The following is a 19,671-nucleotide window of genomic DNA, read 5'->3' as shown; positions in this document are numbered from 1 at the left end:
CTCTCAGCTCCCTCCACCCCGGCAGAATAGATAGTGCTCTGCTTTTGGCAGTGTCTAGGATTTCTTGTTGAAGTAGATGCATCCTGAGCATCTTCCTCATCTGCCAGGTTCCCCCTGCAGCTGGAGAGTGGCCAGACAGTGGAGTGTACCGTGGCGCAGTACTTCAAGCAGAAATACAGCCTGCAGCTAAAATACCCCCACCTGCCATGTCTGCAGGTCGGTCAGGAGCAGAAGCACACGTATCTGCCCCTGGAGGTGAGTGCCAAGTCTGCATCGTCGCTTGCTGCGAAGCCCTCGGGTGTTCTCCGGGCCCACTTGCTCCTTGGCCTTTCCCCTGAGGCTGCCGGCAGGCAGACCAGTTCCGTGGGACTCTAGTTTGGGAGGGGCAGGGTGACTGCGATGTGCTTGTCAATCTGCCATCCTTCCCCCTTAGTTAGTTTGCACAAGCTCCTGAGCTGGGCTGGGCTGGACTTGAACCGGTGACCTAGAAGGGAGGGGCTCTGTCCTCTCAGCAATCCCTTGTTGCACCAGCTGGCTTGCCGAAAAGCACGGAGAGCAGGGAGCAAAGAAGCTAAAGAACCTTGACCGTGTCTCAGAGTTTGTGGCCAGAGGGGACCAGCAGACCATCCAGTCTGACCTGTATATCACAGGCCACCAACCCCACCCAGCGCCCACACGCTAAACCCAACCAGCAGAATTAGACCAGAGCATTACAGCCCGCAGGACAGCAAAGTGCTGTGCGCCACAGGGAGACACTGGGAGGGGCTGAGGCCACGGGGGATCCCTGACTGGGCCTAAAGGGAGCTGCTTCCAGGAAGCAAGAACTGCAAAAGTACCTCAGCAGAGCAGTTTTATTGCTGATTCTCCTCCCAGCAGAGTCTCCTGGTGCAGGAACTCTGAGCACCCCTGGATGGCCTGTTGGCAGCAAAGATTGAACCCAGCACCTCTGAGCTCAGTGCGTCAGCCTCTGCTGCCTGTGCTGTGTTGTGTAGTGCCGTGGCAGGCTCATCAGCTTCTGTACGTGGCCCAGACACCACTAGAGGGGGTCAGAGCATGGCCGAGGATGGGCATGGGTTACACGCGCTCACGGCAGCGAAGGCGTGTGCTGTTCTCTAACGCGCTTGGCTGCTGTCTCTCGCTCTCTGCCGGGCAGGTGTGTAACATTGTGGCCGGCCAGCGGTGCATCAAGAAGCTAACAGACAATCAGACGTCAACCATGATAAAAGCAACGGCGAGATCCGCCCCGGATAGACAAGAGGAAATCAGCCGGCTGGTACGTGGCCCTTGTCCCTGTCCTCGGGGTTGGCGGGGAAGAAAGAGCATCCTTCTCGAGAACCCCACGGAACTGAGCAGGGTGGAAGCTGACTGGCCCATAGTGCAGGAGCGACAGAACTGCTGTGCTAAGTCGTGCTCCCCTCCCTTGTGTCTTGCACACAGCAGGCCATTCTGCTTTTACTGCAGAGCGTTCTGAGCTGGTCAGGAGAGGTTAATGCTAACTCTAATGCTAGGCTAGATCTCCCCTGGCATAAGCTTATGTATTTATACACAAATACGAACTCTCACAAATCAAGTCAGCTCCGAGTGGCGATGGAAACTCAGTGTGCACAGAGCTATAAAACTAGAATAAAAGGCTAGAGAAATAACCCGGAACCTGACAGCTCGGGGGCAGTGAGCATTTACAGGATCTAGTAGGAAAACTGCCACAGGGACAAGTGGTCGCCAGCCCTTCAGGGGACACACTGCCCATGGCGCTTGTCTGGCTGCCCTGACGCTCTGCGACTGCCTGGGTAAAAACAAGGAGCATGGGGAGCCTGGCGAGTCGTCTTTGCCCGGCTGGCTGGTGGTGAGGGGTTAGTGGTGGGTATGTTACTCTAGCGTAGGTCTCCGGGCTCCAGAAGCCAGGGACATTTGGTTTTTCTGCCGGAACACTCAATACAGGTTTCTTGACGCTCTGAATCTCTTCTGGGAAGCTTTAATTCTAAGGAACGAACTCTGCTGTCAGAAGCGCTGGTGTAAATCCAGAGTTAGCTCCATTGGGGGGCAGTTTTGAGAGCAGAATTTGGCGCTCAATTTTAAAATGCCTGCCATATCTGTGACCACGGAGAATTAGAATGGCAGATGGATTCGGTTGGGAGTCGTCGTTTTCCCGTGTCTGACAGTGCAGGCACCTCTGACCAGCAGCAGCGGTGCCTGTTCTGCTCTTAACGAGATCAGTTGGGTCATTGCCCAGGGCTACAAACCAGCTCTTGGGTGCAGTGTAGGTTCTTTTGCCTGTCTACTTCTCAGTGGTTTCATGCCACCACTGCTTCGCCTATACATTGGCCAAGGAGACGATGCTCTTTACTGAGCAGGATAAGGAACTGACCTGGTATCTTCCCCCCCCACCGGCCTTTCTCTCCCAGATGAAGAATGCCAGTTACAACTTGGATCCGTACATACAGGAGTTTGGGATAAAGGTGAAGGACGACATGACGGAGGTGACGGGGAGGGTCCTTCCAGCACCAATCTTGCAGTACGGAGGCCGGGTAAGCTGGAGAGTGTCTTCGACCGGACACCTGTCCGTTTTCACGCCAAAGGGGAAGTTGTGACGTTGCAGTCGGGGACTTGGAAGGTTCAGCAGCCTGCAGCTCTTTGGCCGGACCAAGAGAACGGAGTCTTCCCGTTGGTGCCTGAAGGCTGGGCTTTCCAAAGGAGCCTTGGGAGCTATGTAATACGTCCCTTTGATAGTCCCAGCCTATGTTCTCTAAAGAGAGGGCCTCGGTTTAAGGGGGGGACAGAGACCTCCCTGCAGCAGAGACAGTGAAAAGGTGCAGATTGGGCCTGCGGTTTTCTTTTCTGTTAACTTCCTTTGAAATAGAATATTCCCCGAAATGCTGCTTTAATCAGGGCTGAGTGGAGCCCGGTGGCATGGGCGGCACGTGGGCTGGATGGCCCAGTGGATGGATTCTATGGCCTTTCACCTCTTCAGATCTTGGTTCAAATCTGAAATGTATTTTTATGCGCTGACACCTGCCCAGTGGGTCCCCCAAACCCATTTCATGTGGGCCACTGGAACCTCTACTGAGCCTGCCAAATACGTATCACAGGGGGCCACTCAGCAGTCAGATGGGAACAGCTCTGGATGGGTTAGAACCAGTCATGTGAAGATTCAGTATGTATTCCAGGCCCCTGAGCCATCCAGCCCCCAGCAGCACATTTAAACCCCAAAGCCTGTGAAATAGCGGGGGAGGGATTTCTGCAGTTCAACTGGTCTTCTGCATCCAAGGAATGTAGCCTGGTGGTGGTGACTCTTGCAAGAGAATTGCATGGATCGTTCCTATCCAGGTGCTTTCCTGGCCCTCGCCACTGGGATGCCTGGGAGCCGCTTCCATTACTCCAGCTCTCTCCCCAGTTTGATCTTCCATGTAAAAAGGAAATTGCAGGGTCCCCCCCAGTTTGGGTGGGTTGGACTCTGTGGTGCGATCTCTGAACGCTTGCCTTGCAGAACCGGGCGATCGCCACTCCCAACCAGGGTGTGTGGGACATGCGTGGGAAGCAGTTCTACAACGGGATAGAGATCAAAGTCTGGGCTATCGCCTGCTTTGCCCCGCAGAAGCAGTGTCGAGAGGAGGTGCTGAAGTAAGGAGCTGGGCAGCCTGCGGTGGGGGCTAGGGGCAGAGCAGGGGCTCAGACGGGCCTGGTGGGCTGAAACATCTACTTGGTTTTGTTTTAAACTGCAGCTCTTCGTGTGAAGAGCTGGAAGCTCTTTTAAATGTAATGTTGTTCTCCACTAACACCCCCTCAGAGGCTTGGAAATGTCCGACATTTTTGTCACCCGCCGTCTGGCAAACATGAGTCTGTTTCTCCCGTTTGAGATTTATGCTGGAATTTAATATAGTGTCTTGGTTTCCTTTATTAGACCTGCACCCTCTCCCATCTCTTGGACTCTCATTCCGGTTCCCATGAGCTCCCTCTGCTGTCTCCACCCACACACAACCCTGAGCATGGTTTGTCTGCTCTGTGTCCTACAGAGCAAGAGGCTACGGTGGCTTCTTCTGGCTTTCTCTTCAAATGGGAGAAGCAAACTTTAATTTTAAAAAGGCAGAGAACGTTCCCTCCGGCTCTTAAGGGGAATTAGCCCTGGGGTGGTGCTGCTTGGAAGAGCGCTAGTCACGTATCTCGTGCATGGCTACGCTGGCAGTGCGTTGTGCTCCCACCATAGTTGGGTATGAGGGAGCGCTCAGATGGCCCCAACAGCCTAAAACATTGACCTAAAGCCACTTAGCTCCTGTCCTTCTGGAAGGCTTTAATGGCTGAACCTGGGCTCTGTCCTCTGTTAAAGAAGAGGCAGTGAGAGGAGCTGCCTGGTGTTTGGAAACTTTGCCCCTGACTTTGGATCTTAAACACCCAGCAAACCCAGAGATGAATCAAATCCTCAGCTTGGCATGGTTGCTCCCAGTCTCCCCTGCATATTTGCCTCTGGCCTCACCGGCACTTCAACTCCTTGCACTATCTAGCCATAGATGAGGCACGGCTACTGGTCGGGACAGTTCGGAATAGGTTAAATGGGGGCATTTGGCTACTTGAGTTGCAGCTAATAGAAGGGAAGTCCTGTCTTTTATGACCCCTCTAAGGAGCAGGTCAGGAGTAGCCATCCTGAGTTTGCAGTCCTGGGGTTTTGGGTGTGCCAACTTCAAATGTCTCCCCAGCAAACTGAAAACGGTCTGAAGCCACCGGCTCGGCCGGTCACATGCAGAACGCGAACGTCTCCACAGTTTGGCAACACGCGAATGATTCACATCAGTGCTCCAAAACCTGGGGAAACTCACCAGCCTGCAAGGCAAATCTGCTCGCCCCCACTCTCCTGTCATCTGAATTAAAACTGCTTAGAACTCGTTTGCCCGTCAAAATAGATTCCTTGCAGCGTGGGTGACGAGATCTTTGCCAGGCTGGATCTGCTCAGCTGCTCCACATCTCAGTCGTTCTGCACGTGGCATGCTGATTGCAGGGCTGGGAGTGACTTCCTTTTCCCGTTCCTCTTGGGACGGGTCAGGCTGTGGAGTTACGGTATCCCACCATGTAAGTGGTGGGCATGGAGTGGGCTCCTTTCCCGTCCCATGCTTCGGCATGCTGGATGTTTAATGCTGCTCAGTCATCCCCAGTAAGTGGCAAACCGCATGTGCTCAGGGACTGACTTCTCCTTTCCCTCCTGGTGCAGGAACTTCACAGACCAGCTGCGCAAGATCTCCAAGGATGCGGGGATGCCGATCCAGGGCCAGCCATGTTTCTGCAAATACGCACAGGGCGCGGACAGCGTGGAGCCCATGTTCCGACACCTTAAAAACACCTATTCCGGGCTCCAGCTCATCATCGTCATCCTGCCAGGGAAAACACCCGTGTATGGTACATCCGTGGGGGGAGGGCTGTACTAGAAATCCTTTAGTCTCTTGTATCAGCTGCTCCTCCCATAAACCGTCTGCTCCCGATTTGAGGACTGGTCTTGAAAGCTGCTGATTCCCGGCTCGTGCTCTGTCGCTAGGATGAGGGTGGATATATTTCAATGTTGATTGATTTGCCGTAGCTCCACCAGAAGTTTTAGGCTCTATGCAGAAATCACTGGCTTGGGCTCTCTGGCCTGTGCCGTACCAGAGGTCAGACCGGATGTTCAGAACGGCCTTAGAATCTAGGAATAACCGGGGGATTCCTGAGTGCAGGGACGGCTCAGCTGCAGGCAGAGATGAAATGCAAAAGGGAGCCGGAGCCGTGGGGAAGTGCCTGGGATTGTTAGGAGCCGCATGGTAACCCGGGTAGAGAGAGCTGGGATTCAGACCCGCTTTGAATCTGTGTCCATCGTCCCACTGCGCGCCTTGCCTCCATGTGCAAAGCCGGCCACGTAGAGTGCCTGGCTTTAGGGCTTAAAGGGTTAATAATTTTAGTATTTCAGTCACTTCGTTGTGCCCTAGCACAGCTTCTCTGGGCGCCTCGCTGCTGCACGGGCATTAAGTCTCAGAGTCGCCCTGCGGGAGGGAAGAATGATATCTGCTCCGCAGATGCGTGAACGGAGGTGCCGTGATGACGGGACTTGCCCAAGGTTTCTCTCTGTGTGAGCTGGGAGTAGAACCCAGGAGTCCTGTCTCGTGGCCCCTGCTCTCCCTGTAGATGCAGGTACTTAGGCGCCTCCTTTCAGAGCTGCGATGTACGTGGCAGCTGCTGTATTAACACTCTGCCTCTCTGCTGGCAGCGGAGGTGAAGCGTGTTGGAGACACGCTCCTGGGGATGGCCACGCAGTGTGTTCAGGTCAAGAACGTCGTGAAAACCTCCCCGCAAACCCTCTCCAACCTCTGCCTCAAAATCAACGTCAAACTGGGCGGGATCAACAACATCCTCGTGCCTCACCAGCGGTACGTATGTGTCCCCTGCCCTCCTTGGGCCCCAGCACCAGCTGGCTGGGCTTGTCCTCCGTGCCCCGCACATCCTCCCCTCCCCTTTATCCCTCCTGGCTCTTTCCCACTTTGAGGACCTTATAGCAGCCTTTCTGCTCTGGTGCAGAGGTCAGGACCCAGCTCCGAAGGGGAGCTGCTACTGGAGAGTAAACAGAGCTTTCCTCCTTCCTTCCCTCCCTCCGCTGTGCTCCTGTGCGGCTGGGCTCAAGGGAAACCAGGGTCCCGAGGGGAGCTTGCTGTGCCAGCCCATCTCTGTGGGAGAGCATGGCAAGCGGCTGTTAAAATCCCCTGTCCTGTCTTGGCTCTGGGATGGGGGAGATGAAATACGGCACAGGCCGTGCCTTCTACGTGAACCTGAGTCGACTGCAGAAATGGCCATGGACGCTCCCCACACCCCCATTCCTAGAGTCACCAGGCAAGTTTCCGGCACTGTCAAAAGGGCATTGGAACAGATCAGGCCTCAGAATAAACCTTTCCCACCCCAGAACGAATTCCTCCCTTCCGCTCTCCCCCGGGGAGAAAAAGACAAGTCCTGCAGTGTATCCTGCACGTCACTGCATCTGGGCTTCCAACTGAGACAAGGAAATGAATTGGAAAATAGCCCCTCTCTGAGAATGCTCTGCCGCCAGTCCTCCCCTGCCAGACACGGCTACGTGCTGCGTATGCCACTAGCCAGGCGGTAGTGGCCACCAGTCGAATCTTGTAACCGATGAAAAGAGAGGACTTTGAAGCCACGTTGTGTGTGAATAAAGAGTTCCCACTCTGCAATATTCCTCCTCAGGCAGCTTATACAGCCAGTGAGGAGAGCTCGCACAGGGTCTGTTCTGAAAAGGAATCCCAGATCCCTCCCACAGACATGGAGCCTGTATTTTCCTCTTTGTCACTAAGATAAATGACTCTGACTAACGCCCCGGTCATGCAAAGAGCGAAGCAGATACTTGCCAGTATATGTGCGAAGCACGTGCTTAACTCGACCCAGTGTGTAAAGCTAACTACGTGCCTGCGTGTTTGCAGGAGTGGAGCCTAAATGTGTGGTTTGGGTATGTCCTGGCGTTTCCTGTTCGTTTGTCCTCACTCACTACAGGCCTCTGGTGGGAAGATGCCTCTAAACTCAGCCAGGTTAGAAATGGGGCTGATTTGTGACACTTCCTGGGGGCTGATGCTCCAAGCCAAGGCAGAGCTGGGTCGTAATGTGACGAGCAAAGATCAGTGCAAACCACAGGAAAAGGCAGAGACGAAGACCTTTTCAGACCAATTCCTCCTACGTAGGCTAGAATCCAGAGGGAGGGGGATTTCCTCACTGCAGTCTGCTCCCCCCCATATCTCAGTGGCTGTCAATGTGAGTAACCCCAGGGCAGTCTGTGAATCTCTGACTGAAATAGCTGCAAACTTTCCCACTCTCTCTTCTTCCCAATCAGCTCGGCCGTCTTTCAGCAGCCAGTGATCTTCCTTGGTGCCGATGTCACCCACCCACCAGCGGGCGACGGGAAGAAACCTTCCATAACGGCTGTGAGTTGCCTTTCCGGTTCAGAGGGAGGTAGCGCTGCGTCCGTCGCTGCCGCTCCGGGGCCCTTCGGGGAGGGTTGGCGTGAGCGTGAGGCAGAGGCTGTGCTCTCGCTGGACCCTGCGTGCAGTCTTGCCTGTATCCCTTCAGTCACGTAGGCAGAGGCCAGGCTTCTCTCTGGTCCTCGTGAGAGTGTCCCTGCGTAAACGGGGGCAGTGTTTAAATGTGCTGAGTCACAGGGGAGAATCTGTGTGTAATTCCTGTCTGCCTGAGCAAGTGAGTGGCCAGGCCTGGCCCCATGGGGATAAACCCAAGATTTGGTCCCTGGTGGTGGGATTCGCTGGGCTGCTGCTGCGCTGCAGGTGGGGCTGCTCAAGGCCCTTCAACCTATTCATAAATGATCAGGGAAAAGGGGCAAACGGTGAGGTGGCCAAATGTGCTGCTGATACAGAACTGCTCAAGATAGTGACGTCCAGAGCAGGCTGTGAAGAGTCACAAAGGGCTCCCACAAAACTGGTGACTGGGCAACACAATGGCAGATGAAATTCAGTGTTGATGAATGCAAAGTAATGCACGATGCAAAACATAATCCCAGCTACGCGTATAAAGTGGTGGGGTCCAAATTAGCTGTTTTACCACTCAAAGAGCTCAAGAAAGAGATCTCCCAAGGTTTTCATCCAGGGTAACTGGAGTCCCTCCATGTTGAAACCAGTCACCCTAAACTGTGTAGGAAGTTGGGGGTGAAGGGGGGGTGCTCTATGTATAAGCTCTTCAGGGCAGGGACCTTGTCTTGTTGACTGAGTTGTCCATAAAATGCCCAGTGCATTAATTGCATGAAGAAAGGGAAAAACCACCCCTCTTCAGAATCACCAGCACCACTTTCTTTTGCCCCTTGGCTTTCCTTGGAAATCTACCGTTCGACAACAAGCAGGACTTCACTTATCTGGCTGGAGAAGTGACTTTCTGTTGCAGCAAGCCAGGAAAATATTGCCTATGGAAGAAGAGCAGAGCCTTCATTTCCGCCACCGGCCGAAGGTTCAGTGGTATTTATTAAAATGCCAGGAGTGTGGCTTACCCCCGAGTAAGGCCCCTTCCCTGCCATGCTAGTCACCCCCGGTAGGCTGAGGCAGCCATGGCTAGCCTGGTACAAAGGAAGATGAAACAATCTGACAGCGCAACTGCTCTCCTCTTTCTCAGGATTTTATCCTCACGCCCTGTATTTGATGCATCTGAGGAAGCTGTTGGGTTTGAGCCGCACCATTTATAACTGAGCACATCCCTGATTTCTTTCTTTAAACTCTTTGCTCTCCAGGATTCATAGCTCAGGTTTTCCTTGGCATGGGAAATCATCTTTTGGAGTGTTATTTCTTCTAAATTAGAAGGAGGCGGGGGGGGGGACGACAAGTGCTTTTGGCTGTTTCTTCGCTCTTGTAGGCAGGACCAGCGCTGTCTGTTTGTTGGCTTTGCTGCTGCGTTGCTCTCCTCACTTCTTAAAAGAGCATTTTAAAAGTTATTTCCCCCCATTTAATACAAATGCTTTTTGAAATGCATTGAAAGGGAGGCTCTCAGCTGAAAATTGGCCCCAAAGTTAAATTTGGTCGGTGAGCCTTTACAGAGTGGTATCTCATCATTTAGGTCCAAGCTGATTCCCATTGAAATCAATTGGATTTTTTTCTCAGAATCATTGAGACCCAGACTTGATCCCTAGAGAATCAGTTCCTGTGTGTTCTTTTAATACAATATATTCATACTTATCACTGCTTGCAGGGAGGGAATACAGTCTGTAGCCAATCCCAACATCACCAATCCCAAGTGTTCAAAAATCATGAGTCAGGTGTCAAAAATCATGAGATCTACAAAAAAGAAAAATAGATTTGGGTTTTTTAATTTGCCTTCTGGTTTTTGAGCTTGAAGGGGGCTGCCTTTTCAAGCTTGTCTCTGCATCCATGAGTTGCTAGAAATTTTATTTGTTTTAAAGTGAAAGTTGAGATTCTCCCATAATCACATGACTGCAGGAGCTGGAGCCAAACGTCACAAGAGTTGGCAGTGCTGCACTCAGTCCACATATCACAGCTGGAGGAGGCTGGCACGTTGGAAATTGCCTGGTCCAAAGCCCACGGAAGTCAGTGGGAATCTTCCCTTTGATTTCAATAGGCAGTGGATCAGGACCTGGGAGAGCAGAAAAGAAATACAGGAAATAACTCTGGTTGTCGGTCATGGCGGTCAGTCAAGTCGTGTCTAATGGTCCTATCTTACAACACAAGCCGATGGCATCTAGCCATTTGTGCTGGATTTATAGTAATAGTAATTTACACCCCCATATCATCTTGTCTCAAATACCCTTTGATGGGAGATTATGATGCCCATTTTAAAGATTTCTCTTGGATAGAATCAGCTGTGTTGTTATGTCTAGGCTACCTGTGTGTCTTGGTATCCAAGTGTCCAGAGGAAGAATGAGATCCAGGGAGGCTGCAATTTTTCCAGTGCCGCCAAAGGAGATGGTGGGAGAGCTGAGTGTAGAACCCCAAAGTCCTGGCGCTCCTTGTCTCCTGTCTGCTGGAGGAGCCACTTCAGCACAGCACTGGATGTATTTGCTGCCTAGAAAGGTGCCCATCCATATGGTGCGGATGCCCTTGGCTTAACTGCAAAACAGACCCTGCCTGCACGCCCCTTTCCCATCAAATAATTCCCTACTCCTGTGCTTACAGTTCCCAGCCTGGGGGCCAGCAGGAGAAATGAGCCCTGAATTGGATTCAGTCTGTTTCAGCTGGAGGTGGTAGGTTGCGGGAGTGAATCCCAAAACACACGCTATAGTGTAGCGATGAACATCTCCCTCCAGCCGTAGCTTCTTGGCACTGGTGACTTTAGGGCATGTCTGAACCGGTGCTGGAGGCGTCACGTCGACATACCCATGCTATCTCTGATAGGGCTAACGTACCAAAAACAGCAGCATAGCTGCGGAGGTGGAAGTGACGGGAGAGACTAGCCACCCCGAGTAGGATCCCGTCTTTAGCCGTAGGTACGTACTCGGGTGGCTCTTTGTGCCTCCATGGCCATGCTTCTTTTAGTCCACTGGACTGATCAGAGCGAGCGGGGGAATGTCATCTCGAGCTGGAAATCCCACCGCCAGCTCCTGGGCGGATGTGTCCTTGGGTAACTGGTGCGCCTGATCCCCACACAACTGGTGCAGCCTCAGAGCCTTTGGAAAGAGGGTAGATAGCGTTTTGGGTGGGAGGTCTTGACGTGGAAGCTGCTCCCTCATGATGATGGAGGAATTGTTCTAGCATCCATGGTGACGTGTCCTGCCCCCGCATCCCTTTCCTGGACTCCAGGGCAGCTTTGTTCTCGAGTTACAAAACAATCTCCAGTGACTCACGCCATCACCACTCCTGCGTCACAGTCGAGCGCGGCTGCTCTCGGCCTTCCTGCCCCTGACATTTTCAAGGTCTCCTTTTCAGAGCATGTTCTCGTCGAATCCCTTGCTACTCCAGCGGGAACCCCAGGTCAGGACTGCTGCCTAGCAACTAGGAGAAGTGAAGGGTGACTCAGACTCTCATCACTTCCTTAGGAACCAGAAGAGGCAGCCAGCAGTGGAGGCAGGTTTCGCCGGCTCCCCGGGAAGCGTTCTAGTTCTGTGCTCGAGTGGGGGCATTCAAGGACTCTTCGCCTAGTGTTAGCAGGGTCCAAGAGGACTTTGCAGCCTGCGGATGCTTGTTAAAAATGTTTATCCAGCTCAGAGTTGTTCATTGGGCAGAAATGCTTCCTTTGGTCATTCCTGGACAGATCAGGATGCTGCCAGGATGCTCTGATGCCACCACAGTGATGGGCATGGGATAAGAACCTACCTGGAGTAGTGCTCTTAGACGTTCATTAAATAGGGACTTAAATGTAGCCGCCTGCTGCTGCTGCGTTTCAATAGAGAGCACGGGTCTGTCTCTCCGGAAATAGTTGTCCCCAGACCCAGCGATATAACATGGAACATTGTACGGCTTCTTCCCTCCGCAGATTTCAAAGCACTTTACAAAAGCGGGTACGTGTCCTGACCTCTTCTCGGAGGGGGGGCAGTTTTGTTATAGCACTTAAACCACACAGAGCTCTGAGGTGCAAATGCCTAGCAAGGATCTGGCCATTTCTTGTCCCGTGAGTGGTATGTTTGACTTGCTATCTGGTTTTGTCAGCAGAGCTTGGGATGGAAGCTCAAGGACTCCTGTCTCCCAGTCCCATGTTGAGTCTAGCAGGCCTTGATGTCTCTCTCAAGAATGCTTTGCAGCCTTGGCTGCATGGTGGGAAGGAGGGAGGCAGAAGTGACCTGGGATACCAGTACTGACATAGACCAGCATCTAGGAACCACAGCTGTTGGTTGTTGGAAGTGGTTCCTTCTGCATATAGATTCTCTATGGATACGCCTTTTTTCATCCGGTAGCCCATTGCTGAGCTTCAGGAGTGGGGGATGGTGCTCTGGCCAAGGAGACTTGGTCCTGGGCATCCCTATTACAGCAGCCTGCCTGCCAGGGGTGTCCTTCCCCCTCTCCCTTTTCATTGTAATGGCTCGGCACGGCCTGTCTGCTTTGTCCCTGCAGGTTGTGGGCAGCATGGACGCCCACCCCAGCCGTTACTGTGCCACGGTACGGGTTCAACGCCCTCGGCAGGAGATCATTGAGGACCTATCCTACATGGTGAGGGAACTGCTGATCCAGTTCTACAAATCCACCCGCTTCAAACCCACCAGGATCATCTTCTATCGGGACGGGGTTCCGGAGGGCCAGCTCCCGCAGGTGAGGAACCCGCTGGCGGGGCTGGGAAATACTTGGCTGCACTGCCGCAGATGTGCATCCCCCTGTGGACTTGCTGGGGCTAGTTCAGGGGAGGCGGTGTTGCGCGCCAGCTGTGCCTCGTTCAGATGTCACAGCTCAGGGTTAGTTCTGTGTTACGCGTGCAACGTTGTCCGTTGTCTGTGTGGAAGGGCAGGGCTAACGCTCTGGCTAGAACTAGCCACGGCGCTGGGCGAGCTTCACACAGGCCTCTCTGCCAGCTCTCCACAATCGTAACTGGAATAGCCTCTGAGGCTGGCCGTGCTGGGAATCTGGCCGTCGGCTCAGACGCAGAGTGGCTGGATGGTTTGGCAGAGTGGAACAGACGGGTTGGGATGAAGTCGTCGGATTGGCTGTGGCCTGTCACCCAAGACTGGATTTGAACTTGGGGCCACAGAAGTGAAGAGTTCGATCGGGTGGCGGCTGTCATCCATGCTGCATAGAGAGGTACCCGGGGACTGGTGATGCTCCTTGTGCTTTGGTGTCCAGAAGGGCAGGGATCGGTGCCTCTGTCTCACTTCTCCCCACCCCCAAACAATTGTCTAACAGCAATAAACATCACTGGGTGGACATGGGCTTTGAGGAAGCCTCTAAGAAACCCCGTTTATGGGCAGAGTTGCTGAAGAGGGACCCAGGGAGCTGTGGGGTAAATCCAGCGAGGGTTCCCCTGCAGTGACAGCTGAATGACCCTGGCAAGAAGTCTAGAGAACTAGTTTGAGAAACGAGACCTGTCGCTGTTGTCTAGTTGCCGCTGACAGTCCCAGTTACATGTCTGCTGCTGAGAGGAGGGGAAATGAGCACAACATATGAGCTGGGACTTTTCAATATCTATAGGTCCTTGTGCATGGTTCAGAAGCTCTGAGCTCCTTCTTCGTTTCAGTGCAGTTATCTGTAAGGGCAGCATGGTTCCAAGCGCTCTCCCCCTGCCTGGGCTGGAGAAGGCTAGTGCCTGGGAAGCTGGTCTGATGATATACAGCAAATGAGCTGCCGTTGGCGAGCTAGCTGCTGTCCTGCTGGCGCTGCCACATAAAGAGGCGGTGGGCCCTGTCTTGGCACTTTCCCCACAGCGCCAGGGAAAAGCTGTGTTCCGATGAGCCAGTGTGTTCTCGCTCATCCTATGCCCGGTCTCCTTCAGATTCTTCACTACGAGCTGCTGGCGATCCGAGACGCCTGCATCAAACTGGAGAAGGATTATCAGCCCGGCATCACGTACATAGTTGTCCAGAAACGGCACCACACCCGCCTCTTCTGTGCGGATAAGAACGAAAGGGTGAGAATGTCGAGGCTGGGGGGGGAGGTTTGATTGATTAGTCACCAGCATTGTTGAAAAGAACCTGCGTGCCCTTACATGGAAAGCACAGTGTTAGCCAATGGGACAGGCCTCTCAGGAGCAGGAGGTCCTGCAATCCTAAGTCTGTCCCCAGAAGTAACGCCTCTCGTGCTGGTTTGAGAGGCCGGGCACGGTTCACTTGCCTTATGTATTTCTAAGAGTTGAGTCTCTAGGGTCAATATTTAAAGAGCAAGTGTCCACCTGAAAGTATTTTTCAGCATTTCCTCCCTTGAGGGGTTAAAATCGCTCCAAGGGTTAAGATGGGGGACTATGAAAACGTGCTTGATCCTGGCTGTTCCGGCTCTTCTGTTTGTGCAAGCAGAGAGATGCAAAAAGCTAGGCTCGTCCTGGCTCTCCTCCCCGGCACAGGCTGCAGTGATTGGTTCTGAACAGTGTATGTGGGGGGGTAAGGAGGGAAGAGGTGAACTTAAAAAACCAGGGTAACCCTCCTATTGCTAATAGGGTTCCCAAGTGAAACCCATATTTGGAGCCAAACCTCAGCTGGCAGCAGGCCCATTTGAGGGCAGATATTTAACTGTGGGAAACGGAGGCGTTTGTTGCCCTGGGTGTGGAAAGGAGTGGGGATGCGTGACGCAGGCGCCCTGGGTATTGGGTTTGGCCACTTGAGGTCCATTGCTGCAGTAGGAAAGTGCAAACACCGGGACACTCGTCTCCCTCGACTTCCACCTCGCCGTGCCTTGCGCTGTTTCCCAGTGTTGTCTGCAGAGAGCACTAGCCGCCTGCTGCCCTCTCCCTGCATTGCTCCCTGTCCCCAGGGTCTGATTTGCTCCCATTTCCCGTCTGGTGGGACTCGGGAAGCACCTGCTGGGGGCCCTGCTGAGACCTGCTCTGTCAATGGGAGCGGTGATGTGTGCTGGATGGAGCCTGCTGTTGCAGGCTCCTGGAGAGCCGTGGCCCCTGGCTTCCACTGAGATGAGTGATTACACGGGGGACCTGCCAGGCATGAAGCTATTGCTCTGTGCACTTGGGGCTCCGTGGGGTGTAAATGTCTGGCGGAGCAGAAGGGGGCGAGGTGTGTCAGACAGACCCGCGGCTGAGCCGCTGCAGGTAACCAGAGGATACAGTGCTTTGGGTCTCTGTTCAATCTCTGCAGATCGGCAAGAGTGGGAACATCCCGGCGGGAACAACCGTGGATACTAACATCACCCACCCATTCGAGTTTGATTTCTACCTGTGCAGTCATGCAGGCATTCAGGTACTGTGTCCCAAGCCTGTCCAAGGCAATGCTGTCAGGATTTCCTCCTCTCGTGGCCCCAGAGGTGGTTTGCCAGTAGTGTTTGCTGACTCTGCCAGTGCCCCTTGCTGATCAGCCGCAGTCTCCCTGCCTCATCCAGTCCTCCTCGTCCAAGATCCTAATGTCCTTTTCACCAGCGTGTGGCCATTGACACTAGGGTCCTGGTCAGATTCCAGTGCGAGGGGTGGGGGGGAGGAGGAATATGTTGGTCTCTGCCCTTGTGGCTTCAATTGGATATAACGGGGTGTTCTGTTCCCCTCCCCAGTTGCTGAGCAGGGTTGCTGTGGGGTATTTCAGCAGAGGGGAGGAGTTCCTTACCCATCTCGGGGGAGACTTGCTTAATATTGCTGTCCATAGGGGCTACCTGTTCAGGGCAGCAAAGGGTGCTCCATTCTGTGTAGTTCTTGGCCATCTGGGTTTCCATTTATCCACACACAGCCCTGTGTAGCAGCTAGTTTGCTGTAACCCGCAGCTTCCATTTCTCCTCGTCCTAGGATGTCCTGGGAAACAGCCCGCCTGGCTGATAACTCACCGGCTAGGTGTCTGTGCTTTCCAGGCTCACTTGGGCTCTCGGGCTCTGAATTCCTGCTGACGCTCCTAATTGTCGGGAGGGACCTGGAGACCCTCTGCAGGGAGAGTTCCATTCCAGCAGCCGCTGAAGCAGCGTCTGTCTGCTCTGCTGCTGTTTTTAGGGGGCCAGCGATATTCTGTTGCTGCACTGGCAACTGAGCGGGCTGCAGTAACTCCTCTGGTGCCTAGAGCGCCTTCCAAAAAGCCTTCCTTTCCCTTTCTGCAAGGACAGCAGGGAATGTCCCAGCTACTGAGGCGCTGGAGGGAGCTGCTGGTTAAATATAAGGTGTATCGTGGTGTGTTGTGAAGGGATCAGGAGCTTATTCCAGCCTGGGCACCAAGGCAGTGACTTGTCCCAGCTGTACTGGCTGTGTGTGGGGGGAGGATGGGCTGGCCAGCTGCAGTCAGTGCTTCACGTATCCAAGGATCGCTGCACTTCCCTGTCCCCAAGACCCTCAACTCTCCAGCCCATGAGTTAGGGAAGCAAATATGACAGATGGGACTGAACTTAAGCTGCAAAGGGCTAGCTGTCTTGTTCCGGTCAGACACTGGCAGTCTCAGGGACAGAACACCGGAGTCCGGATTCCCCTTTGCTTGATCTAATGCCTAGACCGCAGCTTTCTCTTCTGTGTATGATCTTGCTAAAGAAGCTGTGACAGGCCTATAAGGGGAGAGAGCTGATGTCGGGGCATCTGCTTCCCCTGCTGTTTTGTCAGCTCTGTAGCTTGTTCCCATGCAAAAAGCATCTTTTGGTGCAGCCTTTGGATCCCTGTCTCCTGCTCAGACTTTTGGCCAGGTTCCCAGTTAGATCAGGTGGGTGGGAGGGCGCGTGTGCTTCCTTTCAACCGCCTACCGCTGGCTCTGATTGTGAGACACACTCAAACGGCATCTCCGACTCTTGCCTCATCTCATCTCCTCCTTTCCAGGGTACGAGCAGACCTTCCCATTACTACGTTCTCTGGGACGACAACCGGTTTACAGCAGACGAGCTGCAGATCCTCACGTACCAGCTCTGCCACACCTACGTGCGCTGCACCCGCTCAGTCTCCATCCCAGCACCAGCATACTATGCCAGATTGGTGGCATTTAGAGCGCGGTACCACCTCGTGGACAAAGAGCACGACAGGTGAGTGGTTCCACTGCACCGAGATGCTCACGGGGTGTATGGCCCCACCTTGGCCGTCTGCCAGATGTCCCCTCGGTGGCTTCTCCTGGGAAGGAAGTAGAGGGAGGGGGCGGGGAAAGAGTGCAGCGATAATGTGTTCATGCCAGCACTAGGAGAGGCAGCCAGCTAGCCTTTGGGTCTCGGCACGTGTAGACGGGGGCAGAACTGATTTTGCTCTGCAGCAAACCCACCACCTCTCCTCAGAGACCTAGGGGGCAATTCTGGGCTGTGCACAGAACTCTGCCCCAGGAGAGGGGGGGTGCTAAATGGCTTTAAGTCTTCCTTTGTGCCATCCTCATCCTGCTCTGAGGGCTGGAGTGGGTGCCGGGCCCTGGGGGCCTGTCCGAGTTTTGTCCGCCTTCCTGCTGTGCCTTAGGGGCTGCCGTGCTGCATGCGGTGGTTCCTCCGCGCGCCCTCTACAAAGGGGCTTGAGGGCATCTCAGAAGGCAGCCTTACAACCATCTTCTGCAGTGCCTATGCTAGGGGAACCCCTCTCCCAGCTGGAACCAGAACGTCTAGCTCCATCGCTGCTTTGGCCCTTTTACCCAGTGTAAATGGGTTGAAGGTGGGGCTGAAGATCTCCTTCCTGGGCCCTGACCCCCTGGGACTGAGTCCGGCCCTTTCCACAGTGGGATAGGAAATCTCTAGTTCTCTTGCATGTTGATGGCGACGCGTGACTGGGGATCCAGGACTCTCAACTATTGCTAGGCAGCTGGTGTGCGGTGACCACTGCTTATGACACTGATCTTAGCCTTCTCGCAGTTACCTCATGCTCCCTACCCCACTGCCCACTATAGTCACCTACTTTTGTCATTTACTGATACTGTGAGCTCTAGGGCAGGGGCGCTTTCTTTTCATTAGGTGTATACAGCACCGAGCACACTGAGCCCAGATCGGGACTCCCAATGTGCACACGTGAAATAATCAGATGGTGTGTTTTGCACTTTCAGCGGAGAGGGCAGCCATATATCTGGACAGAGCAATGGCAGAGACCCGCAGGCGCTAGCAAAGGCAGTGCAAGTTCATCAGGACACTTTACGTACCATGTACTTTGCTTGAAAGCCTAACTTTTTTTTACCTCACTCAAGAAAGCTTTCAGGTTTGTAGGAGCCATACAAAAAAGGAAGCATTGAGACTCCTTGTTTGTTCCAATGAGAAATCACTGCAGGGCAGGCAGCATTGACTGAGGCAGGAGACCAACACCATGTGCAGGAGGAGAGAGAGACCAGACACCTTCGTAGCATTGGAAGAGACTGATTATTTTTCTGGTTTTGCAAATCTTAAGCTGACCAAACCAATGAAGGTGTTTAAAGAAGGGATAAAACATCCCATGGAAACAAGCAGGTTTTCATTTTAAAATGCAATACACTATAGACTTCTGACTGCGAAACAGAGGAATTGGTCCTCCATTGCCAAACAGATGCTGGTTGGTATTTTGGGGTAGGGGGTGTGGGGGGGATTTTTAGAGCCTTAAACAGAAGACTAGATTTATAAACTAATATTTTAGGATTCAAGATGCTTTAATGGGTTAAGGAAAAAAAAACTAGTTTATAGGAAAATTCTAACACTAACATTTTCCCCCTATATAATGTGTAAGGCACCCTAGCACTTAGCTCAGAACTGATGAAAACTGTCTTCCTTACGTTAAAAGCTAGTTAGCTGCTGCCCTTCGAAGCAACAGTCACAGACTTTTCCATGGGTGAGTGCCTTACTACAATGCTGCAAAATTTCAACGTTTTTATCTCGTAAGGAAAAAAAACAATAGTAGTCTTGTCTTGGTGGTGGTCCGTGTTTCCATCCGAAGGAGTTGATTTTATATTCATAAAGTTACAGTTCGTGTTAGATCACAACCTCACAATGGTTAAACTCCATTGAAAGACGTGCACTTTCATATAGGACAAGTTTAATAGCTGCTGGCCCGTTTTTGTTTCCAATGTACTACTTTGTTATTTAAAACTGCATTTCTGACAAATGGGACATTCATCCCATGAGGACAGAAATCTCCATAGTCGTATTTTTTTCTGAATTTCTATAATGATGGACACATTGGGATTTTTTTTACTAAGCATTATTTTTATATGATACCAAGTCTGTTGCCAAAATTCACAAGTCATTAACATTGTCAGAGTTTACATCATTGCATTTCCTGAGACTTTGTATGTTCATGCAAGAGATTTATAGCATTTCCTGTCCAATGAGTGTATTACAAACTGCAGCCCCTGCTGCTTTGAGTTATTCCTTTCTAATGTTCTTGTGTATCTCCCATGTGTCACGTGTATCCATCATGTCTTTTTGGGCTGTCTGCTTGACTCCAGCATGTTCAAACTGTCATGGAAGTTTCCGCTGCTAGATATTGCTGCTTTTTGTACCACAGATGTGACTGGTTTCACGCACGGGGTTTTAAAATCTGAAATGCTGCCAGATTGTTCATCAGTCTGAAGAATGAAATGCATTTTACTGTTGCTGGGAAATTCCTACTGATTTGTGTTCATAATAAGAAAAAATCTTGGGTTTTTTACCGCCCAACAATAACGCGCTGATGGCATTTTAAACTCATTTTGCTCTGTGGAATGACCTTTCTACATGGAACGCTGTGGCAGCTACTCACGAGTTA

General features: G+C 52.6%; 1 protein-coding gene across 1 annotated transcript in view; it reads left to right on the top strand.

Moving 5' to 3' along the window:
• Window positions 1-18,397, top strand: part of LOC137143749 (protein argonaute-1) — a 42,956-nt gene extending 24,559 nt beyond the window's left edge. Inside the window, exons 8-19 of the mRNA XM_067533720.1 lie at window positions 108-255; window positions 1,154-1,273; window positions 2,403-2,525; window positions 3,485-3,618; window positions 5,198-5,382; window positions 6,221-6,380; window positions 7,841-7,931; window positions 12,507-12,701; window positions 13,873-14,007; window positions 15,182-15,283; window positions 16,819-17,018; window positions 18,008-18,397. Of these exons, the coding sequence (XP_067389821.1) occupies window positions 108-255; window positions 1,154-1,273; window positions 2,403-2,525; window positions 3,485-3,618; window positions 5,198-5,382; window positions 6,221-6,380; window positions 7,841-7,931; window positions 12,507-12,701; window positions 13,873-14,007; window positions 15,182-15,283; window positions 16,819-17,018; window positions 18,008-18,116 (1,702 nt within the window). The 3' untranslated portion in view covers window positions 18,117-18,397. The remainder of the gene's footprint in view (window positions 1-107; window positions 256-1,153; window positions 1,274-2,402; window positions 2,526-3,484; window positions 3,619-5,197; window positions 5,383-6,220; window positions 6,381-7,840; window positions 7,932-12,506; window positions 12,702-13,872; window positions 14,008-15,181; window positions 15,284-16,818; window positions 17,019-18,007) is intronic.
• The last annotated feature ends 1,274 nt before the right edge of the window (window positions 18,398-19,671 follow it).

This window comes from Emydura macquarii, unplaced genomic scaffold (assembly GCF_026122565.2).
Source record: "Emydura macquarii macquarii isolate MOO-44397 ecotype Brisbane River unplaced genomic scaffold, CSIRO-AGI_Emac_v2 contig_3348, whole genome shotgun sequence".
Lineage (NCBI taxonomy): Eukaryota > Metazoa > Chordata > Testudines > Chelidae > Emydura > Emydura macquarii.
The sequence above is the reverse complement of the archived record's forward strand: the minus strand, read 5'-3'. Positions and strand labels throughout refer to the sequence as shown.